We start from the raw sequence: 26536 nt of genomic DNA on the forward strand, positions 1-26536 counted from the left end.
CAACTCTGTGGAAGATTTCATGAAGAGCGAAGTAATACTTCTAGCTCGATTCCTAATATGTAATAAAAATTCACGATAGTTATAGTGGATGTAAATATTGTAAGCTTGACAAATTTTAAGTAAGTAAATTATTCACAAAGTAATATCGTAAGTGTGAAAAAATTTCAAATAAGCGAATTGTAACCTGGAAATGTCTCTTGTATATCGGCCATATCTTCTGAAAATCTGTGTGTTATGAGATGAATAAAACACATTTCCCAACTGCAGTATGCCAGGCAGTATGGCCAGGCAGTCAGTATCGCGAATATCAATATAAAAATCGATAGTCGATACTCCTTCGCAGGCTACAAGGACGTGCGCTTATTTGCTTAACGTGAGTCTTGCAGGCCCCACGGAATTACTTCGTGACGTTATCAAAAAGGCCAAAGGCGTGACACCGCCGCCTGGTGACTGGAGGTGTAAGCAGCTCTATTAACGTAAGTAATGTCAGTCACCTATTGACCACAGCCTTTATACAGACCTGTCATCAGCCGTCATTTTGGAACGTCAAGTCAATACGGATTGCTTGAATGAGGCTTCTGTTATGAAAATTAAATGTGGAAACCAGGTCTGAATGTGAATAATCTCGATTATGGTGACATACTAATCTGTAGCGTAGTCAGAGCTACAGATTATAGTCTTTTGTGATTGACTGGATCCAATTGATGACGAATTATTGGTTGAATGGTAGAGTGATTTTTAGCATAGCACACAATATTATGTCTTCAGGACAATGTCTCTAAATGTTTTTTTAACGTATTAAGTGCAGCTTACTGATATAACTATCACTCAGACTTTAACATTTTTTAAATGTTCGGGTAATAAGTTGCCATCTCTTTATCTAAGAATAGATGATGAATGCAGCTAGCCGCTATCTCTGTGTAATGTCTTGTCTGTATAGACGTGTATCTGTTGCCTTTAAGATCACTTCACCTTCACCCATAAGTCTATACAATAAAGTAAGGCCCTCCCCGTTTTTGGCTGATCCATTATAAGACAAGCGAAAAATTACACTAATGGAGGATTATTAACATTATCTCTATTTTCATTCGCTCTCTCTCTTTCTATCCTTTATCTATGTACAGTTTTTAATATAATATTTCATTACGTGAAATCAGCCAAATAGGATCTTTGGTGGAGTCCTTCATCTTGGTAATCAGCAGCTGGCTTGCTGTAAGAGATCTTTACATTTATTATTACTGTTAAACACTGCAGTCAGTCGGGAGAATCAATCGTTTGGACAATTTGTTCCTTTTACGAAAGATTTCGAATTCCAGATGTGTACGAAGCCTTTTTGGACGATTTAACACAGACTCAATGATTGCAGACTCTCTTCGACACAGCTCAAGCTTCCCCACTAATTACAGGGCCACCGTGATCATCAAATGATTCAGAAAAAGCTCATTCGTTCATTCACTCCAGAACAAAAAAGTCACAAACCTTATTTATGGAGGAAATTGTGTATTAAATCCATCTCCATTACATGTCCAGATCTCCGGTGATTCCACGCCTTAATTATTTTCCGTTTACAGTCTCTTTCTCTTCAAACAAACCTCTAGCGGCAGAAATATTAATTGGCTCGCTTTAGCGAGAAAAAAAGCAGAATATTTATCTCTCAGAATCACGTCAATACCTCAACAGATACCCCAGAAGCTGTCCTAGTTACCACTCTTAACAACCATGAAGAATGCATATATGCATCTCTGTTATTTCAAACAATAAACGCACTAGAAAATACTTTGGCGTCATAGAGCTGTCGCCGCATGTATTACGAGAAAATCAGATCAGATAACTTTTCCAAAGTGAATGAATGTGGATGGTTTGATTGAAAATGATTAATTGGTGCGTGGTAGAAGGTATTTTCTGTGGGGACATTACAAGATGTTTGCAATACCTAACTAATTTGTCTTTGCATCCATTCCAGCAGTAGCAAATACAGAAAAACATACCGAATGCGGGTAAAAGATACATAGTGAAACGCCCCTTGCATTTTTGTAGTTTGTGAACGATGTATATATGTAATATGCATCAAAATACACGTCAGATACTTGTTCATTGTCTAATATATGTTTTCGGCCATGACCGAGTAGTTTTATTTTTTTATTAGGAAAAATGCGTTAAATATGGGAAACTGCATTTAAATATGGCAATGCCACACGTTTGTCTGTTACCACAACCTTTATTTCTCATGTAGTTTCTCAAAATCCAGTTTACTTGTATGTGGCCTTCTGATAAAAAGGAGTGAATCAGGAATTATTAATAGATTTAAGCAATACTCAGATCTTCAAATGAGTGTATATGTGGGACAAAATAAATCGTCTTTAACAGGGTGCAACTTATCTAATATCTTGGGGGTGGCAGAAGAAGCCATGCTGGCAGCTTTCCTACCACACTATTGGGCAACAAGCAGCAAGATAGGATGTGTTCTGCAGAGACATTTGTCCCAGCCTGCCCCCAAGATACTAGATATGTCGTGCCCTGCTAAACACAACATAGCTCTTCACTTGCCCGGTGTGTACTGTGTCCCTTCCGAGTGCAGCAGTATTTATATAGGCCAGACAGTTCGTACAGTTGCCATGAGTTGTGCTGAGCACAGGAGGCATATTAAGCAACGGGAGATCGACAAGTGACCATTGGTGAGCATTGCCTCGAAAATGGACAGAAAATACAGTTTGAGAACATGAGAGTCTTAACTCATGCGTCAATGTACTGGGACTCCACTATAAAAGAGGTACTTCAGATTGGAATTAACAGCATCAATTTCAACAGAGGGCAGGTCACACATTGAGTAGGGCATGGTGGTGGGCTTTAAATGTCGAAAGGAAGCAACTCTTGTAGGAAGGAGGGAGCAGCAGTTTCAAAAGTGGCGCTGGCCCCTCGCGCCACCTGACTTCACTCGGTCCCACGGCGGGAGAGAGCTACTTCGACCTGCTCAACTTGGCTTCTTTGCACGCATGGTTTCAGCCCCCTCTGATTGGTGCCAGCAGCGATAATTGTGGGTATATAAGTGAGAAATAGTTCCAGCCCCAGCAGTCAGTAATTTTACTCATGAAAACGATGGCAGAGTTAGCCATAGAAAGATCGAGAATTTTATTGGAACTGACGCAGCTTGAAAACTGATAAGATTTTATCCAAATGCCAGATGTATCAAGGTTTGTATCTGGCGGTTTTATGTTGTGAATAAGCTTCCTACTTAGGTTGTTGTTGGTGCTGAAGCTTATTTTTACATCTGTGTTTTTGAATAGCCTTGCTAATTTAGCAGACATTATTCCAAGGTATGACATTTTTACATATTTAATTGGTGGGCTTCTTTCAGTTGTGAGTGTACTTTGGTGTTGTTTGTTCAGTTTATTTTTAATCTTTTGTGACTTTGCATTAGTGAATGAAGGATCATATCCATTGTTTTTTACAGTGCGCTGTTTCTTGTAGGAGTTCTGTATGCTGAAGTGGAAATATGTGGGCTTTGTATAGCACTGATCTATATGCAGCTTTTTTATGGGAGGTGGGATGTGTGGAAGAGTTTGGTATAGTGATATCTGTACCAGTAAGTTTTCTTCTTAGTCTCTCTTGTTCGCCCTTGAACCAATGCATATTCAAGAAAGCCTTTTCAAGGTCATCAGACAAAGCAGTCACCTGTAAGGCAGAATCAAAATGCAGAAAACCTGCCATAAATTTAATCTTCTGCATGTCATTCCAGCTATTCGGAATGAGAAATTTTAATGACTTAATGAATATGATGAGGTGCGTATCCCATTGATAGGGTGAAAAAGTAGAAAACTGTATCTGCAGGAATATGTTTTCCACCATGAAATATGTAGGAATATGTGGTATGACCCACATAACATGATGTACAAGGGTTGATTCTACTTGGCTGTACCCTCTACCAGAGCACACATCATCATGGTGTGACATGGTTGCTTACACTAGACGTGTCAGCCACATCAGTCACTGAAGTACCAGGTTCTAGTAGTTTCATATTTTTTTCAGGTAAGTAATTTAAAGGTAGTGGATTTAATTTCCATGCATAACTGGTCCACATAATTTTTGTGGCCCACATCATATTTTGGTACTTTCTTTACCATAACACTGGAAACGCATTCTTCCATATCATGTAAACGTTAACAAAGTGCCTCTAGGACTTCAGCATTTGTTGGTGTGCTTTGGTCCTCACTCCACTGCACAATGTGATCATTGTACGCCGGCTCTAGTGTGGAGAATTTAGTTTCAATAGTTTCCTTTTTTTTACTTTGTGAGCCACACAACATTTGTTTCTTCATCGAAAAACATGCTCACTTAGATTTTCCTCTGTCTGTTTGTCTATTCCGATTGAAATCTCATCTACTCCATGACAGAACCGTGATCTTTCCCAATTTAGATACAATCGTTTTGTCTTTTTCTGTGATAAAATCTGTTGTATTTAATTTTTCTGTGATAGACTCTGTTACATTTACTTTGGTCACAATGAGAGTTTATTTTCTTTGATGAAATCCATTATATTTAGTTTGGTCGCTATACAAACCATGACACCTATTATTCACTCTAGTTTTGTCATCATATCATTCATTTTCTGCTTGCTAGTTAATATGATCATGCTTCCTTGGGTAGTTTCAGATTTGGAAGCTGGTAACTCATGTCATCCGACCTAGACCAAGAACTGCTACATAAATCTGTCATGAAAGCTAATATATTCATTAAACCCCAAATTATTATATGAAATGCTCTCAGGTATTTGCAATAATTAGTGATGTTAAACACAACCATTAGCGATAATCGTTAGTTGCACTACATGATAAGTTATCAATTAAGAAATTGTGCTGCAGACAACACTATGTTAACACTATATCTTCAAAGTGACTTAATTAAAAATAATAGAAAAGTGTAGAGGACTTACATGGCAAGAATGCAGTACATTAAAGATACTCTTATCTATTAATGTAGCTGAAAGAGAATTTCTACTGAAATTACTCATTATAGAAATCGTCATGTGAATTTTAATAAATTTTAAAAAATATTGGCCAACTTTCATGTGTAATCCTACTGAGTATGTCTGGATCGTGATTGGGCCAAATATCTCATGAAATAAGCGTCAAACGAAAAAACTCCAAAGAAAGAAACTTATCTAGCTTGAAGGGGGAAACCAGATGGCGCTATGGTTGGCCTGGTAGATGGCGCTGCCATAGGTCAAACGGATATCAAATGCGTTTTTTAAAATAAGAACCCCCATTTTTATTACATATTCGTGTAGTACATAGAGATGTATGAATATTTAAGTTGGACCACTTTTTTCACTTTGTGATATATGGTGCTGTAATAGTCACAAACATATGGCTCACAATTTTAGACGAACAGTTGGTAACAGGTAGGTTTTTTAAATTGAAATACAGAACGTAGGTATGTTTGAACATTTTATTTCGCTTGTTCCAATGTGATACATGTATATTTGTGAACTTATCATTTCTGAGAACACATGCTGTTACAGCTGATAACGCATGCTGTTACAGCGTGATTACCTGTAAATACCACATTAATGCAATAAATGCTCAAAATGATGTCCGTAATCTTCACACAGCCATTGACAATGCGCTGACGCATGTTGTCAGGTGTTGTCGGGGGTTCACGATAGAAAATATCCTTCAACTTTCCCCACAGAAAGAAATCCGGGGACGTCAGATCCGGTGAACGTGCGGGCCATGGTATAGTGCTTCGACAACCAATCCACCTTTTATGAAATATGCTAATCAATACCGCTTCAACCGCACACTAGCTATGTGCCGGACATCCGTCATGTTGGAAGTACATCGCCATTCTGTCATGCAGTGAAACATTTTGTAGTAACATCGGTAGAACATTACGTAGGAAATCAGCATACATTGCACCATTTAGATTGCCATCGATAAAATGCGGGCCAATTATCATTCCTCCCATAATGCCGCACCATACATTAACCCACCAAGGTCGATGATATTCCACTTGTCGCAGCCGTCGTGGGACTTTCCGTTGCCCAATAGTGCATATTATGCCACTTTACGTTACCGCTGTTGGTGAATGACGCTTCGTCGCTAAATAGAACGGATGCAAAAAAAACTGTCATCGTCCTGTAATTTCACTTGCGCCCAGTGGCAGAACTGTACGCAACGTTCAAAGTCGTCGCCATGCAGTTCCTGGTGCAATCGATGTTGATGTAGCATTCTCAACACCGACGTTTTTGAGATTCCCGATTCTCGCGCAATTTGTCTGCAACTGATGTGCGGATTAGCCCCGACAACAGCTAAAACTCCTACTTGGGCATCATCATTTGTTGCAGGTCGTGGTTGACGTTTCACATGTAGCTGAACACTTCCTGTTTCTTTAAATGACGCCGGCCGGAGTGGCCGTGCGGTTCTAGGCACTACAGTCTGGAACCGAACGACCGCTACGGTCGCAGGTTCGAATCCTGCCTCGGGCATGGATGTGTGTGATGTCCTTAGGTTAGTTAGGTTTAATTAATTCTAAGTTCAAGGCGACTGATGACCTCAGAAGTTAAGTCGCATAGTGCTCAGAGCCATTTGAACCTTAAATGACGTAAGTATCCGGCGAACAGTCCGAAAACTTGGATGATGTCGTCCAGGATACCGAGCAGCATACATAGCACACGCCCGTTGGGCATTTTGATCACAATAGCGATACATCAACACGATATCGACCTTTTCCGCAATTTGGTAAACGGTCCATTGTAACATGGGTAATGTATCACGATGCAAATACCGTCCGCACTGGCGGACTTATACGCTTGTGACTATTACAGCGCCGTCTATCACAAAGCGAAAAAAGTGGTCCAACTAAAACATTCATATTTCTTTGCGTACTACTCGAATATGTAATAAAAAATGGGGGTTCCTATATAAAGAAACGCAGTTGATATCCATTTGAGCTATGGTATCTAGTGGGTCAACCATAGCGCCATCTGGTTTCCCCCTTCAAGATAGACGAGTTTCGTTCATTGTAGTTTTTTCGTTTGGTGCTTATTTCGTGAGATATTTGTTCCAGTCACTATCAATGGACCACAATTATATTCTAAATTCTTATTGGTAACCATGTTGAATGTGCAACAAAATTTACAAAATATGGATTAGTTTTTCTATCTACAGTTAAATTAATAGAAGAGAAATAGCTAAATTAGCAATAATCTTTCGAGGTATTGTATTTTAACTAAAGTTCAGTCTTGATCACAACACTTATGTCTCAATAACATAACCTATATTATTGAGAGATAAGTGTTGTGATCAAGACTTAACTTTAGTTAAAATATAATACTTTATTGATCACTGTTCCAAAAAGGTTTACCAAAATCTTTCAAGGTGTTCTGCAGGTCCAATGGAAATGCAGTTCCTAAGTTCCGTCACAGTCGCCACTTCCCGTATCTTGTTAAGTTTAAATTTGACATTTAATAAACAAATTTTATGTTGACTGTTTCTGCTGCACAAATGGGATACAAAAGCAATTTATATTTTGCACAACCTTGTCACCGTCTGGCAGCTTATTCTGTGAACATGGATATCTAAGGGTTTTAGTAGTGAAGAAAGCTTTGTCTACCTTTTTTTCATTTTCTTTAGATCATTGTAGATTGTCATTTGACAAAATGCACTCACCCGTACCACTTTTATATGCTAAATATGTTAGTCACAGTAATAATTAATAGTTTTATGCTTCCACAAAATGGCGAGTAAGACTATTACAAGAAGCGGCAATCTGCCACAAATAATTAAATAGAAGTAATCTCTGATTACATCTGTGTCATCGCTGAGAGAAAGACAATTTGTCGATCACAGAGTCAAAAAAAAAAAAAAAAAAAAAAAAAAAAAAGGGAAAGGTACATCGCTACCTTGCTAAGAAGTGCACAGAGCAGGATATTAAAAATATCTTTATAAAAGCATCTCTTTCAAAGCAGTTTCGTGGATATAAATCGGCTCAACAGTTCTCTTCAAACGTTATCACCCATTTGTGGTTGATGTGGAAGCTGGGCTGTGAAGAGAATTCGAGGTCAAAGAGTACAGTCAACAAAATAGGAGACAATACATGTTAAATAATGGCTTCTTCTTGCACTATATGTCAGCACATCTGTAGTTGTCAAGCATTTACCTCTTTTGTATACGCAATTATATCAAATATATTTGTTAGGCTTTTAGCACTTTCTGCCATGTGCCATGACAGAGTTGTGCAATGAGGTGTCATAGTCTTAGTGGATGCCAAGACAGTCCAGTGTTGACTAATGAACAAGATCAAACAAACTTTCACCTCCTACAATTCCATAAGATCTTAGGTCTTGTGCACATATAGCAATGCATTTAGCAACAATTATCTCTTGAGAAGTTCTAGGAAGCAGGTCAGTACACAACAGTTGTGCAGAATGCGAAATATAAAGGACTGCTAATACTATATGCAATACAGCCAGAAGACACAGTAAACTGCTACACAACATAAGTACTGGGTGTCCAAAATGCCAACACAGGAGAATGAAAGAGGAGCAAGCTGTCAGTATTGACCACACAGAGTGAAGTAATGAGTACTAAATCAGTCATAATAACGGTTATTCAGAGCGCTGAAACTGCAGAAGACATCCACCACTGCTTCTGAAAAGGTGAAGTGAAAACATCTTTCATCTACAGCTCAAATGCCCAGAAAGATGCACCATCAAGAAAACCCGTCCATATGAAGTCATCATCACCTCACAATAGGAATGCATTGAGACAGTGCTTGTATAAATATTAATACTATCCATTGACTTGATCTACTCGTAGTCAGTTCCCAGCTGACTAGCCTGTAGGTGGGACCTGTGTCAGAGCATTATGTGTTCATTGAGACAGTCTTTGAACTCTGAGTTCTGCCACGAGGTCACTGCCACTGCAAGCCACAGTGCTGCCGTTAGTGTTAAGACTGATGAAAAACTATTGTGACGTCCAAAACAAGGCGTTTGGGAGGCCTGAGGAGTGGAACCATGCAGCAGTCAACAACTGTCAACACAGAGAAGCATGGCATAGCTGTCACCTGCTTTCTGCATGTGTAGCTGTACTATGATGATGTGGGACTTTGTATTGACAAAGGCCAAATTGTGGCCTAGCCTGACATCGCACATTGCATGCAGAGTTAGTGGGTGCTTACCAGGCTGCCAATTATGATGTCCAAGAGAGCACCCTTGTATCCCACTACCCCAAGCTGCTAACACCTGAGGTCGCGGGGACGACACAGACTGAGCTTGAGCCTATGTCCCTCGATGTTACAGGACATTGTGTATGTGCCTCCAAAGGTCGGAGCTGTGCTTGAAGGTGTCCGCACATTCTGGTGTGGCTAGTGGGCTTCTGCCCATCGCTGCTGCTGGCCGCCATCTCCCACAAGCTACGGCTGACACATGTGGAAGGATGATGGTCAATCCTGATCCTGACATAGAAGACCTAACACTGTCAGCTAACGTTTCGCCTGCTCCGCAGACGGTCGGTTACACCTCTAAAACACCCTCTGCCCATTTTCTGTGCACAAGTTCACAATTACAGAAATGGTTGTTACACATAACCAGATGTAGTGTAACAAAGCCGAACTACTGGGTGATGCAAAGAGGGAAGGGGCAGAGCACTAGGTGACACACCCCTGAAACTAGGAAAATAAAGTAAAATCCACCCTTGTAAAATGTTTGGATGACCGAGCTTGGAAGATAAATCACATCTAAAATATTAGTATCGATTGTAGGAAAGTGGTATGTTTACATATACACTGAAATCTCATTTATACATTTATCATCTCTGCGTTTTTCGCATTTGTACGTTGTATATTGTGCACTTTTTCGGTTTTGGATGCAAAGTTACTCCACTTTCATGTTTTCCACTTAAACGTTTTCGCATTTTTACCCTTTTTTTCTCACCCACAGTTATTTTCGTTGCACTTATTAGAAAGACCAAGAAGTTCTCACGAAACATTTCGTATCTGGTGTGGTTAGTGATCTTTGGTTTACTGCCTGTATGCAGACTTTCAATCATTATTGTGGGCCTTAGCAAGTACACGTGGTGACGCTGTGGTTCATGACATTGTGGCATAGATAAGAGGAGGAGGGAACACGGCTTGGGGTCTGACAACAATAATACATAGCAGTGGTATGCAGTTTTTATTTTTTATTTTTTTTTTTACATATCTAGCAATGCATTACATAGCTACTTGGGATCAGATGAAGCGAAACACAACAGGCAAGTGCTTTCGAAAAAATGTGATTACAAAGGATGAAACTGAAGCTGAGCACGAAAATGTTAAAGGTTTTGATGTATATTTCGAAGTACCGGAAGACAGCTACAAGACGAGGCGTATTTCAAATGAAACTGGCCTTGATGATTTTGTTCGTTGTGACGCTGATACTGTCGTATAATTTGTGCAAAATGACGAAATAATTAAAGACTTTGAACAACTATCAGCAGAAAAAGCAGTTATGAAGAACACGAAGAATCATATGGTGAATGTATGGATTATCTCAGACTGTCAGAAGCCCTTATTTCACTGGAAGCAACACATTACAAAAGTTCGAGAAACGTAAGCGATGACGAAATGTGGACAGTGATTGATATGAGCACTATACCTATGAATGCAGCGTTTCTTCCAAAAAAAAAAAAAAAAAACGCACAGTTGATTCATTAACTAGGCTTAAGTTACTTCAATTGTCCATGATATACGTACACCCGTTTGAAGTAATACCAGTACGGTATATGTATCTTCTCTATTCATGCATTCAAAAGTTAATACAAGTATGTTACGAAGTTTTATTTTAACGTTAATCTCGCTTGTACGTTTATTTTATAATGCCCTATGAACTAGGTTCCACTATAACTCATTTTCAAACCTGTGACCTGCGAGGAATTTGGAGACTATCAAGTGACCATCTACAAACCGGTGAGGTAAGGTCACAAACATGATTTCAACCGTTCAGACACATAGAAATTATGAAGTCTGCTACTGCTGTATCAGGAAAATTAATTGACTTTATTGTGTAAGATTCAGCCCTTTTTTGCTCTGCACACTACAGTGTATTAAACAAAATAGACGTACACATACTCTAATTATAACCTTAATTTTAAACTAATTAGATAACGAGAAGATTATCACCAAGATGAAGACACATGTCATATTCTGCAAGTAACGAAGTGAGATTGAAATAAATTGCTTCCCCCGTCGTTTTTATTGTCACAAACTTCATTCGATGTGGTTCATGTGCATAGATATTATTTGACAGTTCACAAGTGTAAACATGGCGGCGTGTGAAGGTGTAGATGAATTACCAAATTTGAAAATAGAAATTGAAAATAATGTTGAAGAACCTATGGAAACGGATGACTGCAGGGCAAACATAGAAACCGAATATTTGAAAGATGATATGGAAGAAGGTGAAATAAGTGATTCGAGGGACACAATTGAAGATGTGGACCCAAGGCCCACAGTGTCAACACACACATCACGGGTAGAAATTGATTTTATTCACTAATTGTTTACATGTGTATTTGAACTAAAAGTCACACCCTTTTTCCATTATTATAGTAAGAGAATGATACCAAGTACGTTGTCGTGGCATTGCAAATAAAATAGTTCGTAAAGTTGTTTAAATGGTTCGTAGTTACGGTGTGTATGTGAAGTTGGCGAAGCAGTGTTCGGATGACTACAAAACCACGCAGGTTCTCAGTTTAACTGCTCATTTGCGTGCTTACAAACTATGTTGTGGTATGATACAGAAGTGCCAAAATTAGGGCACTGCAGTTCATGCATTAAGTTACAGTGTCTTAACGAGAGATACCTTATGTTTACATGTAAGACTTTGTGTATTTACACTCTTCATTAATGATATTGTATGCTTTATTAAGTTTTGCGTTATTACGTTGTTTCGTTTTCATTGTAACAATCTCTGCGGAGTTGCTTACGAAACTGGCACGTGCGTTACGTCGTAACAACAATAAAGAAAAAAACATCCTTTTTAACTTCAGAAATAAATTTGTGAATTTGTAGGAATTATGGTTGATTTTAAATAGTGATTTTGTAAGGCTTGCGCAATTTGTGCCAGAAGGAGTAATACATCTAATATAAAACCTTATCTTACATTACTTCTAGTTTGTTTTAAGCAGTCTTGAATTTGGCTATAACAGTTACAGAGCCCCCTTACAACATTTCGCAGCTCTCCACTATAAAACTCCTAAAATTTTAAATTATATATATTTCCTGAGATCAAATTCCGTAAGGCTTGATTTTATTTTGTAGACAAGTTGCGGTCGACAGAAGTGTTCGACCCCAATGTGTGGCTGTGGAGTCAACCGAAGTTTTTGGTACCACCTGTCCACTTTGACTCGAGACATAAGTGTGTAGTGTTGTGTGACGTCGTGGTAGTGGATTGTGTTTGCAAGAGTGTTGGAGTATGTGGTGATGCTCTCTAGTGTGAGATTATTATTTCTAAATTGCTTGTTAGTGCTGTTAGTGATTCATTAGACTTATTGAGTGCTGTTTGTAAGAATAATATTAGAAGAGGTTCTGGGAGTTTGTTAGTGGGCTATATTCACATTGGCAGTTATGGGTATTAGATTCGTTTTTGGGTTTGATGTTATTAGTGCAGTGTGTTGTTTGTAGCTGGAAATTTGATTTTATGCTTCATTTTTTTGTTGGTTATGCATGTTACAAGGAAGTTTGTGGGTACGTCCCTGAATGCCGCAGTGAGGGACAACAAGTTGACCACGATTAAATTCCTTTGGTCATTCAGTTTAATTGCCAAATACGTGAAGTGTTACATTTGTGGAGAAGGTATGAGTTTGACTGGGTTTGCTGCATGTTGGACCAGTGACCACTACATCAAGTGATGTATGCAGGAAAACATATGGCTTTCTATCCAAATATGTTCCTGGTTTGAAAAGCCAAGGCTGGCTATTAAAGAGATTATGTTAATGACATATCATTCTTTACTGTTGATAGATTTATATGGATGACTTTTGTTTTTATGTATCATTTCTATGGTTTTATTGTTTTGTTGTTGTTGTAGGCCTATGTATGATGTCTGTTTTCATACCTGCCTGGACAGCTTTATGCATTCAAGTGCTGCTTAAGGGATGGGGCCAGCTGTGCCAGTCCTGGATCAAATCCACATGGCAAGTTAACTGCAAGAGGGCGTGTGCCAGCTAGCCCATATATGGTTGTTAGGTCATTTCCCACATCCTACTAAGTGAATGCTTGGGTAGCTCAGACAGTAGAGCATTAGTCCGCGAAAGGCAGTAGGTCCTGAGTTTGAGTCTCAGTCCAGCACACAGTTTTAATCTGCCAGGAAGTTTCACATCAGTGCGCAGTTCACTGCAGAGTGAAAATCTCATTGTGGTTTTATTGATTGCTGAGGATTTCATTGCCTATTTTTGCTTTATTATTTGTTTTGGTATGTCTTATTGGTGTGGGTGCATTATATTTAGTTTCTCCCCACCCAGAAACCTCTAATTCTGAGCATTGTTTCACATTATTTCTGCAATTAAATATTTCCCATTTTATTTGTGTCTATTTGCGTGTAGTAGTGAATGACATCACGGTCACCATATTAAGCAAACTTGACATAGGGATGTTATCCAATTTGATGACATCATGGGTCAAAGCTGATGGGTGGTGTGCAATTTTCAGTTGTCCTGTAATTTTGTAGTATGCATTACTTGTGAAGAATGCTTTAGCTCCTTTTTTAATAGATTTATCTTTGTAACCTTTTCATTTTCCTAGGGTGATTTATTATGTAGATATATTCCGTGATAGAAAATGCTAAGGTTGACAGAAGCATCTGATCCCATGCGTCGGCTTTGACCCGTGACGTAAGGGTGTTGTCGTGTGTGACATTATGCCGGCGCGGAGTTTGGTTTGTGAGTGTGGTGCGTTTGTAGATCTCGTCGTGTTGTGGTTTATTGTGCACTCTGGTGGTATGTTCAGGGTTTTAGTTTGTGTGGTGTAATGGGCTCAGTTTGCTTTTGCTCATTATCAAGAATTGTTCGAGTGTCGGCTGTGTTTGTAGTGGAATTCGTTTCAGTGAGTTAACGATATTGTGTGAAGGTTAATTTAGTGTTGTTCACTGTATGCCGTGTGGTAATTTTAGTAAAATTAATCTGTTGTTGTTTTTGTTCAGGAATGGATATGACGGATAAAATTAACACTGCGCAGGTCAAGGGAAGTGTTTGATCCCAGTGTGTGGCTGTGATGTTGGTATTGGTATTGGGAGATGTTTTTGAGCTATATAGGCTAAGGGAAGTGTTTGATCCTAATTTATGGGATCGGGAGCTGCTGTTTAGCTATATAGGTCAAGGGAAGTGTCCGATTGCAGATGATATTGTGTTCAGTGGTATTTGGGGAGTTTTGCGATATCGATTTTTGTTGTTGTTTTATGTGGTCTTGTATGGGGATGGATGTCTAAATTTGTTTATATTTATATAATGGAAGGAAACATTCCACGTGGGAAAAATTATATATAAAAACAAAGATGAGGTGACTTACCGAACAAAAGCGCTGGCAGGTCGATAGACACACAAACAAACACAAACATACACACAAAATTCAAGCTTTCGCAACAAACTGTTGCCTCATCAGGAAAGAGGGAAGGAGAGGGGAAGATGAAAGGAAGTGGGTTTTAAAGGAGAGGGTAAGGAGTCATTCCAATCCCGGGAGCGGAAAGACTTACCTTAGGGGGAAAAAAGGACAGGTATACACTCGCACACACTCACATATCCATCCACACATACAGACACAAGCAGACATATTTAAAGACCAACAGAAAGAGGAAAATAAGACAACAGAAAAGATTTCGAAATGCAACAGTGACAATAACAAACGTAATTGTTGGATTCAAATTAATGATATCAATATAATGGAAGGAAACATTCCACGTGGGAAAAATTATATATAAAAACAAAGATGAGGTGACTTACCGAACAAAAGCGCTGGCAGGTCGATAGACACACAAACAAACACAAACATACACACAAAATTCAAGCTTTCGCAACAAACTGTTGCCTCATCAGGAAAGAGGGAAGGAGAGGGGAAGACGAAAGGAAGTGGGTTTTAAAGGTGAGGGTAAGGAGTCATTCCAATCCCGGGAGCGGAAAGACTTACCTTAGGGGGAAAAAAGGACAGGTATACACTCGCACACACGCACATATCCATCCACACATACAGACACAAGCAGACATATTGGTCTTTAACTGACAGTCAGTATTCACATCTAAATATTTCATTTGCTACACAGTCTATAGATTAACAATATGCTTAATGCGACAGAGTTATTTTCCCTCTTTACACTGAGGTGCATACTCCTGTTTGCTTTTTGTTCAATGTTAATTTATTGCGTGTTGTCCCATCATAAACATTCTTGAGGGTTTCAGTTGTTTTCTGATATTAATTCTGGTGCTTTATCCGAGACTACGATATTGCTGTCATCAGCAAAGAAAATTACTTCTCCGTGTCTTACATTATTTAGAAAGTCCTATTTGATATTTACTCAGAATTTGTTTTCAGCAGGTGTGTAAACTATTTTTACCTTTTGCACCCTGTTTGGAAACATTTGTTTGCCATTCCTCATTCACCTAGACCTTCTAGCTTGTCTTTTGTGGTCAACAGTGTCAAAAACATTGACAACTCTATGAATATGCCTGTTATGCAGTCACTCTTATCAAGAGCTGCAAGTACCACTTTGTGAACTGTGTAATGGCTGATATTGTATTTCTTGTACTGCGGAAACCATACTGTTCTTCGTTATTGACCGTTGTTTCCAGTCCCTGTTGGCTTGGGTGACTAGTGTTCATATGACATGGTATATGGCTGTGAGTGGCACATCACTCCTTGTAAATATGTTGGTCAGCTTGCATTGATACACCAAAAAATTAGTCAAACTTTCATGGTTTTGTCATGGGCGCATCTTAACACTTTGGCTCATTTCTGTCATGCCTTACATCAACCCATCCTATTATGTCAATTCCATATAGCTGGCTTCTACACGCCTCTTCATTGCTATGACTTCACCTTGTGCTGGAGAGTTAAATGATTGACTGATCCAAATTGACTGGTGTACCCTATTAAGGGGATGGTTAACATGCTGTCCCGTGAGGTGGTTTTTGCTGTGGCAGTGAAATGAAAAATAATCAGTGTTGCACACAATGATGTATGTCGTGCTTTACGGTGTCGTGTTAAGTGCGTTATAAAGAGTCTTGCTCATTTGTTGCTAATAACACTGATTATTGTTCATGTTTCTGTTATCACTGTCAATAAGTATCCTTGAACTGAATATTACACAGTCTAATTAGAGACTGCCCTGCCAGCTGGACATGTAACATAAAATTTTATACATTATTTTGTTTGTAGTGGAAAATAGTGTTTTCCATTGATACTATTATCACATGAAATTTTCGATGAGAAGCCTTAATTTTTGCTCACTCCATGGCCACAAAATGAAAACTCTCCTGCAGAACACCAGAGAAGGTTTTCTGACCATTCTTAGGAAAGACACTGGGGTATGTGGATAGTTTTCTATTCTTCCACTGATTATTCAGTAGAATCTTGTCAACCTGCAGCTGACCCTTAACTGCCTAGAAAAATGGGAGAAGACCCCAATTTTACTTTTTTTTGAAACAAAGTTGTTAGCATAAATATTAATTGATGTATTTTTATTTTAGTTTTTTATGTACCTCATCTGTACCTCATCTTACCTGAGAATTTATGGTGTTAACATAGACATCATACTACGTTACAAATCAATTTATTGCCACAACCTTTATTTCGCAGTCATGTTCATTGGCTTCATCAGACGCAATGAAATTGTTACATTCCAGTATAGCCTATACTTTGAGCCACACCATGGATATGTAAGTCACCACAGCTAAGATCTGGAGGGACTACTATCAAACTCAAACCAACTTCCACTCTCTCACTCGAAGCCCAAAGCTCTTTGCAATTTAGATCAACAAAGTAATAGGTCATTGCTTTGTTGTTTGAAAGGCCAAAGAAATTTTTTAAATTTAGTGTGATAGATTTAATCCACATTTTTCATGAAGAAATTGTCCAAACTGTCTTCGATGTAGAACTTTCTACAGTCTTAAGAGCAGTAGCGTCGGCAAATATGATGAAAGAATGAAATTTATTTGCTCTGATTAACAGCTACTCATATGATGTGCATCCATTGTCTGTATTCTGCAGGAATAGAAACTTCAAGACACTATTTGTCAGTTTCTTTGCTGTGTGGGAATCCAGGTGAATAAGACAGTGAATATAGTATCAAAGGAGGCTTGTAAGAAAAAGACTATGGCACAATGTGCAATCATCATGCAACTAATTTATCTGTTCTTCAACAAATAAAAATGTTTAGCTCAAGTGAGGAGCAATAAGCTTTATGTTGTGAAGCCTGGAAGGCTGTCGGTTGCCTCAGCCCAGCATTTGACATACCTGTTCACCATTTAAGTAGCAACAGTAAAAGTGCAGAGTGGATTTTACAATTTTGGCTATTGTTGGCTCTTCTCCGAATTCAGTTCACATTTTGTTGCGGCCGTCCTTTTCATGCTGAAGGTTTTAAACCTTTCTCTGACTAGTTTGTTTCATATTATATTTCAAAATGTGTACATTTTCATTTTCTGGTCCAGATTGACAGTTTTGTATTTTGTGCGTATTAAGGTTTTGTGTGTGTGTGTGTGGGGGGGGGGGGGGGGGGGGGGGGGATGAACGGTCACCCATCCAAGTGCTGGACAGAGCCCAACAGCACTGGACTTTGGTGATCTGATGGGAACCAGTGTTACCACTGAGGCAAAGCTGTTGGCTAGCGTTGTAATTATGGATGACATCATTTATACTGAGCTCTTAGCAGATGATCAACAACAAATTTCTTGTGAGAAAATGTGTTGTGCTGCTATAGTTAAAATACTATCTCTTTAAACTGTTGTTTACAAGACAATTGTGGATGAGCACATGTTATCCTTATTGCATACTTTTGTGCAATGCATACTTCGTTTCTTGAAGATAGGGTAACACAGAGTACAATGTTCGTATGTCGTCATTGAATAAAAATGAGCAAAGAATGTTTATTCATCTATCTCTCAATGGCTTGCAATACGATGAAGTAAAAAAGTAGGTATAAATGTATTCTCCCCCCCCCCCCCCCCCCCAGCTTAATTTCTCATCAGTATGTAAATCCACATGTATATAAGATTGTGCATTGGTTACTAATTCCTGCTTATCCTGTAAATTTAATGCAGATGTCGTACCCTTTGAATTGGAGAATTGAATGTGTATCGTTTTGAGACCATTTACAGAAAATCAGTCAGTATTCCTCCTCAATACATTATTTACAATTTCTTTTGTTTTTGTTTGTTTGTTGCATTTGATTGTAATACCTGTGTCATCTGAACAAGAAGTAATCATGCTTGATGTGTATTAAATGGGAAATCATTAACATATGTAAGAGATACGCTGGCACCCAGTATTGAATGTTTCGGATCAGAAACCTTAATGACGCAAGAAAAATATCAGTTTCCTACACTTGAATTAAGATACAACCATTTGCATTGATTTGGTTAATTATGAAATGCACCATATGTGACATATCATTAATTCCATAAGACATCAGCATTTGAAACAAAATGTTGTGATTTTCACACAAAAATACTGACAGGAATGGTGTGTTATTTAATCCATGTAAATTCTAGTGTATGAAGTATAGGTAGTATTATCAGTTGAGCCATGCTGCTACAGTCCGAATTGTGATTTCGTAAGTATATTATTATTTCTGACATCAGAAACTGTTCTACACTACATTACTCAGTGGCAGCCGATGTGTAAGAGCACGGAAGCACCTGAACACCCAAACTTTTGACGCTTTGCGGATTTATTGGCTATTTTTCTGTGAATGCTGTATATGAAAGATATAGCACTTAAATCTACTGTGCTACAGCTTCTCTAGGCTCCATGAAACTTGGTGTCAGGGTTGCGAGCACACTTTCAGTAGTGCACATTTTAAGGAGCTTTTACACATGCACAACTTGTGCGACATAATTGTCTTATAGGTCAAAAACATGCAGATTTGATAAACAACATGAACGTTTCACAATGTGCACAGCTAGCCCTTGCCGCTTGACTAGTAGATTAAATCAGTGCCACCAGGCAGTAGAACACTGCGGCAGACTTTTATCCCCATTCGCATGGCATAAATCGTGATAGATTATAGCAGTCTCGTTAGATATGTTATTTCACTCACTGTATGCTGTAGTAAAATCAGATCGGACATAAATAAATGTTAAAGTTGTACTGACAGTAAACCTATTTTGTTGGTTGCTGAATGAGTTATAGTGTGTTAAGTTATAGATTTTATCATACAGTAATCCATTGGGGAAATTGACAAGGATCTCCTAATTGCACCCCCCTCAGATTTGGTGGTACAATGGCTCAGTGGATAGCCCTTCAGAAACTGAACTTAGATCAAGCATAAAAACAGGAAGAAGATATACTGAATTACAAAAAGAGAAGCAAAATATAAACAGTGAACAGTCTAAGCTCAACATGTGCAACATCGACCAAATGTCACTGGCAACATTGTTGTGGTTCTGTGGTTATGGTGTTGTACTACAAAGGGGGAGATCTGAGTTCAATCCTCCTTTGTACCTCATTTTTTTTCCTTTTCTTTTTCTACAAAATTATGAACAGTCCATCCAGTCATTGACGTGTCTAATCGCTGTATTCAATTAATGTAGGAACCTCCAAATGTACGTATCTCCTATCTGTTCTACACGAGTACCACTTTTTATGACTCTTGTTCCGTTTTGGAAGTTTTGACTCTTGAATTCCTTTTATAGTTCACATCCACTTACTTGACGTTTTCATTTTTGTGAGAGATCTGTGCAGTCTCTCGCTCTCACTTCATCACATATACTTAAGACAGCAATGTATTCTTCCCACATGACTCAGGTTCTATAACCAGTGTATGGTATGACAATTTTGAAGACTACAGAAGGAAAACAGACATGTAATTGACTGGACAGACTATTCATAAATTTGTGAAAAAGAAAGTGGGGCACGATGGAGATTTGAACACCCGTCTTCTGCATGGCAGTCTAATATCATGACCACACAGGCACGACACCTTGCTTCTTGCATTTCCCTCTATGTTGCCCTTCTTAAACTTGACCATACACTGTTTTGATTGTTTCTTTTTACATACTTCAGTACACCTTCGTCCTGGGCTGTATTACCACTAAATCTGAGGGGAGTGTGATGGGGAATTTACCATGTGAGAATCGTAAGGTCCTAAAGCACATCACTGTTGATTGAGAGATTGTGACATTTATTCATGCTTCTGAAGTCTGTTTATTTTATAGTGAGTCAGGTTTATCTGTTCTGTAACTCACATTGTATGTATGAAAATTCATGAAAAGCTGTATCACTGGTTGCCTTGATATTCACTTAAATGTGGAATCGACAGCAGTGTGCTTTAGGCTCTTTTGGATCTTAGCCTCCCATTTGTATTCTAGTCAAGTGACCCATGTTGGTAGACATTACTACTTGCGATTAATCATCTCTACAAATGGCACTTTATGTTTGGAGTTGGTTGTTTATTGTGAAGGAATTGGCTTTCATGTGGAGCATACACATGAACTACGTTGAATCTATTTTAAATGCTAACAGAAAAGTAAAGCTGTGAGGATGGGTTGTGAGTCGTGCTTGGATAGCCCACTCGGTAGAACCCTGTCCGCGAAAGGCAAAGGTCTCGAGTTTGAGTTATAGTCTGGCTCACAGCTTTAAGATTCCAGGAAGTTTCATATGAGCACACACTGCACTGCAGAGTGAAAATCTCATTCTGAGAACAGAAAGGTAAATTACCAGGAAAAGTTAGCCACAAAGGAGCTAGGGCCTCCGAGAATAGATCCTTTGATTGAGAGAGTGACAAAATCAAATAAGCATGACTACAAGCAAACATTTAACAAGGAAGAGTACAGTTAGCCCAAGTTGTTTGCTTGCGTGCAGTGCAAGAAGAATATCCGATTTTCAGCCCGGAAGTAGATTTGTGAACTAAATCATATGTTAGGGATGTTGTACATTTCCTCTCTCTCCCCCCCCCCCCCACCCTCCCCCTCCCCCCCCCCCCCCCCCCCCCCCACACACACACACACACACACACACACACAGTGCCACTACACAACCCCAGATGACCAATGTCAGAAGTTATCGGTTGTGAAAATTAATTACTGACCTTACCTACTCTCCCGTTATTTGATCAAGGGTGAGAGAGTAAGATACCAAGCAGAATTTAAGAATAAATCTCTGTCTTTAATTATAAGAGCAGTTAATTACACTGTCTCAATAGCTGGAAGTGCATGCCAGAATGCCTGTGTTATACTCCATAGGGTAACAGATACGGAGACAATGTTCGCTACAGCAGCTTTTCTCAATAGTTGTAACAATATGTGATGCTTACGCTCAATCCTGGTCTGTTTGCTAATCTGCACATACAAGCTGATTCACTCTAGCACCACAGCAGTGAGCAAACTGCTGGCTCATGGTGACTACTGGTGATTAACAGTGGGGGATGAGGAGGGGAGGGAGGAATTGGAGCATGTTAGCTCTGCAGGAAAAACTGATGTCAACAGGACTATTCAGGGTTGCCACAGGTTCTGGAAATCAGGGAATATCAAACACATCAGAGAAATTTGAACAAAAAAAAAAAAACAACATTGGAGAAATCTCATTTTTGTCTCATTAGATTAAACGTTTGCTTACTGTGGTATCGTGCATTGTTGCTGGCTGAGTGCAGCTGAATACTTGCACTGCTTCCCTACTCCCTTCTCAGAAACTGTAGAACGCAGTGGCCTTAGACAGAGGTCATGTGTGCATGAGTTGTGTCTGAGTGATTATGTGAATGTGTGTGTGCTCTTGTTATCTGACAAAAGCTATGGCTGAAAATTTAGTGAAAATGGCTGAAGAGGATGATTGTCTTTTCTGTGTGCCTGCCTGTGGCTCAGCAATTATCTTCACGGTGAGTTGCTACCTTTTCCTATTATTATTGATTCTCAGAGTATTTGAACTAGTTATCTGTGCCTGGATTGATCACAACAGTCTCATTTCGTCGACATGCTGTCTGTGGCTTATGATAGCTGGCCCACACGAGTGGATTTTCATGACAGGCCAAAACCGCAGGCTGTTTTTGCAGGTATCTGTAATGGATCAGGCATGCCAGTCTGAAGCCATTCGGTTCCCACTAATGTGCAGGCCTGCCCGTTGATCTAGTATCACCAATCTGCCCGCAGGCCAGGTCTGTGTGTGGCGTAATTCAGCGAATTTTTGTGGTTTATCCATGGACCCAGGACTGCAGTGCTCCGCAGCAGGCCAGAGGCCATGGGTGATGCATTTCATGAGTTGTGACTGTTTCGTCGCAAGTACGTTGTGCAGTGTGGCATTTTATAGACTTTTATTTGTTCTAGTACATTTTGGTATTTTGAAAGGAGTTTATATGTTACAAAGTATGGATGATAGGAAGAAGAAAATTGTGTCAGTTGCTGGCAGTTTGTACATTATGTACTCATATATTTCTCGAAAGAAGAATCACGCAATACCTGCGAAATAACAGCTATAACACAGTGGGTAATAACCGAGGATAACGAACGTAGTAGAACCAAAATTCCATTGGCGGTCACGTACAGTGTTAGTTTACATGATTCTTCCTCTTCTTATACACTTCTTTCAAGAGGCCTACTTTTTTCTGAGGTTATTTCTGAAATGAGTGAGGGTATTTTAAATCTATCTTGCTACTCCAAGGAAATGCGTATTTTTGTCACCAAATGTGTTTCATTTTATTGAAATAAAATAACATCAGTCACCTTAATGAAACACACATACCATTTGGCTTGCTTTCTCTATCTAAAACCAGTTCATTACAAAAGATGTTGATGTTAGTACTTAAGAGTTTTGCTCACATCAGGAAACCCCGTCTGCTTTTAAGTTTTTTTGGATATTTCCTTGTGTGTACTATTGTTTCTTGTACCATAGCTGCAAAGATGGATTGTCAACTTACATACAACTTACCCTTGAGATCTCAAAATTTGTCAGGCGAAAATCCTAAAACTTGTCTGAAAGTCAGGGAAATATCAAGGAATTTAACTTCTGGAAACTTGTGGCAACCCTGCTATTAGACAGCCATTAATTTTAGTTCTATGGAGATGTATGGCTTCACAGTGCCCAATCCTCTTTTATGGCAGATTTATTTTCTAAGACTGTTGCACTGATGAGAAATAACAGCAAAATAAAACTTACATTCTTTTAATTGTTGAATTGAAGAACATGGTGCAGCTAAGTACCAAACATGATATTTTTTTACAATTAGTGAAGCCTTATGTTAAATGTTGTTTTCTGACGAAGGTTAAATTGACATCAACTTATGATTGTTTTATTCACAAAGTTAGTTAGTTACATATCCATAGGTTATTTAACAGTTCCTTTATTGAAATGATGTGGAACGAGTCAGTTTATGCGATATGTGTACATTTTTAGTGTTAACATTATGAACACATTGGTTTTTAGTTGAACTCACACAACCATACTTAAAAACTAGGATTTCTTAATAACATTTCTACACTGGCTGTTGATGAGTATTTACGTTGCTAATTTGAAGGTAATCTTTGAAGTTAATTCTGTCAATGAGCTTCTGTGGGCAAGTTTTGTTCTCTCCATGCAGAAAACTGTTGCTCACACAAACACTCAGATACAAACATTGACAAAATTGTAGCTACAAACTTGGGTAGCTGTGGAAATTTATATTTAGGAAAATTTTCGTACAAGTCTAAAAGATTCATTTTATTGTGAAATGTATTACACAATTGCTTTTTACAATGTAGGTCTAAACCTTCAAATTGTATGTGGGTATCCTTTACTGACATGTTGTAAATCTATCTGTACTAATAATAAGACTACAAAACCATCGCATATGTCAGTTTCAACGTGCAAATAATCAAAACTACTAGACGAATTTTCATTGGGTTTTCACAGATAACTTTGAGTGTAGCTTGGAGCAACATATAGGACACATTTAATCAATATTGGATCAGAGAAAAAAAATTGTAATTTAAACATCTACCTAATTTGAAGAGTTAAGCACAACATAGGGTAACATATTTACTTTTAGAAAAAGCTGTTTACTCTTTGACATTTGAACTGTCATATTTGTGAAAATTCTTCTGTTGATTGATATGTTCTACCTAATATGATTCAGTGTAATGAATGCAATGTTTATGCAAGCTTCAACTTATTTGTTCTGAACTTCCGTACTAATCTTATTAAATGTGAAAGTAACTATGTTACTTTTTCACTACTAAACTGCTGAATGTTATGGAGAGAGCTTGAATCCAGAGGAAGAGCATAGGCTTTTGCGCTCTCTCTCTCTCTCTCTCTCTCTCTCTCTCTCTCTCTCTCTCTCTCTCTCTCTCTCTCCCCCTCTCCCCCCTCCCCCCCCCCCCCCCCCCCCCCACCCAAACAATGGAAAGGATAGTTGCTACTGACCATATAGTGGAGATGCTGAGTTGCAGATAGGCATAGCAAAAAGACTATCAGAAAGTGAGCTTTCAGCCAACAAGGCTTATTTGAAAATAGACCAAACGCACATACACTTGTAAAATAGACCACACGCACACACTTGTCTGTGCCTTGTTAACCAAAAGCTCACTTCCTGACAATTATTAAATTTGTTGGGTAATGTCCACATTGTATGATGTATAGTTACTCCTTCAGTTACAAGATGTATAGATATGTGGTTCTGCCCATGACCTCCACACACAACACTTGGCAGCGACACTGTGCATGCTGCTGCATCATGTGTTGGGGGAGTGGAATGATTGTGGGGGGGGGGGATGTTCAATCACATATCAGTAGCTGTGCTTACTGCTTGCCAGAACAGCAGACACATGAGGGCAGCTGATATTATTGTACACAAGACAGCTTACTTAAGTATCATCACTCATCACAACAAAATCACTAAAACTACTGATACCCAAGCACAGCCACGGGTAACAGCTAGTTTGGGTTCTAAAAAGCTGTTCAGATTCTCTCTACCATGAGACTCAATAACTAAAAATATCAGCTACATATAAAAAAACAAAACCATTCAGATTTCACTTATGCTGGCTCCAGGGTACATTCTTAGAAATCTGTCGTAAACAGATTCGCAATAACAAGAAAGGGGGCTTCCCATAGGGCTTCCCATCGGGTTTCCCATCTCAACTCCATCTACCTGCTCATTGAACTGGTCACTGAATGAAAAGTAAGTTGAAGTCAACATATGTTGTCATAAGATAGTTAATTCAACAACAAACCTAACCTCAATTAATGGTAATGAATCAGAGAGAGGACACAAGAAAGAGAGCACATAAAAAGTTACTAAAATATCACAGTCATTCAAATGCAGTTCCTCTAATCGACACACTTGAGATTATATTAATAACTGACATTATAAGTAGAAACAGAGGCTTATGCTTAAATTCTGCTTGCAATCCTGCTCCCTCCCTGATCAAACAACAAAGGGACAGATTTACTGCCTGTTCACCCATTGGCAATCAATACTCACTACTGATAATTTCAGAAAATGGTCATCTTTGGTTGTGTGGTGGCACTAGTTGTTTACAGTTTGTGTGTTTATCTGCATATACTGTGTTTCTTGGTTGGCATAGGCCCCATCTATTTAGGGATTAAATTTGCTTGAACAGCTCTTTATTGTTGCATTTGGGGCTTGGAAAAGATAGGGTGTTCACCTGTTGAAATAGTGGTGATTGTTGAAGATGTCACTTAGCTGCATTCCCGTAAGTTGTTTGAACTCTTTATATACCTACATCTGCATATGCAAATCTCATGAAATGCACAGCAGAGGGTATGTCCCATTGTACCAGTTATTAAGATTTCTGCCTGCTCCATTCACATTTGGAGCATGGGAAGAATGATTGAATGCCTTTGTGCGTGCTGCAATTATTATGTTCATGTCCTCATGATCCCTATGTGAGTGATTCATGGAAGGCTTTAGTGTGTTTCTAGAGTCATCATTTAAAACTGGTTCTTGAATTTTTGGGAGTAGACTTTCTTGGGATACTTTACTTCTGGCTTCAAGATTCTGCCATTTCAGTTTCTTCAGCATCTCTTTGACACTCTCCCATGGGTCAAACCTGTTACTATTTGTGCTGTCCTCTGTATTCGTTCAATATCCCCTGCTATCTCTATTTTGTATGGGTCCCAAACTCTTGAGCAGTATTCTAGAATGGGATGCACAAGTGATTTATAAGCAATCTCCTTTGTAGACTGATTACACCTCCCCAGTATTCTGTCAAGAAACGAAAGTATGTCTCCTGCTTTGCCCATGATTAAACTTACGGGATCATTCCACTTCGTATCCCAGCAAAGTGTTACGTCATGGTATTTGTATGAGTTGGCCAATTCATACTGTGATCATTGACATTATAGTCATAGGACACTACATTTTTTTTTT

At 38.8% G+C, this 26536-nt stretch overlaps 1 protein-coding gene across 1 annotated transcript in view; it reads left to right on the top strand.

The window, feature by feature from the left end:
- The first annotated feature begins 11289 nt into the window (after positions 1–11289).
- The window catches only part of LOC126485093 (nuclear cap-binding protein subunit 3-like), a 92632-nt gene continuing 77385 nt past the window's right edge, over positions 11290–26536 (top strand). The window contains exon 1 of the mRNA XM_050108710.1: positions 11290–11509. Coding sequence (XP_049964667.1) covers positions 11300–11509 — 210 coding nt within the window. The 5' untranslated portion in view covers positions 11290–11299. The remainder of the gene's footprint in view (positions 11510–26536) is intronic.

This window comes from Schistocerca serialis, chromosome 1 (genome assembly GCF_023864345.2).
Source record: "Schistocerca serialis cubense isolate TAMUIC-IGC-003099 chromosome 1, iqSchSeri2.2, whole genome shotgun sequence".
NCBI classification, from domain to species: domain Eukaryota; kingdom Metazoa; phylum Arthropoda; class Insecta; order Orthoptera; family Acrididae; genus Schistocerca; species Schistocerca serialis.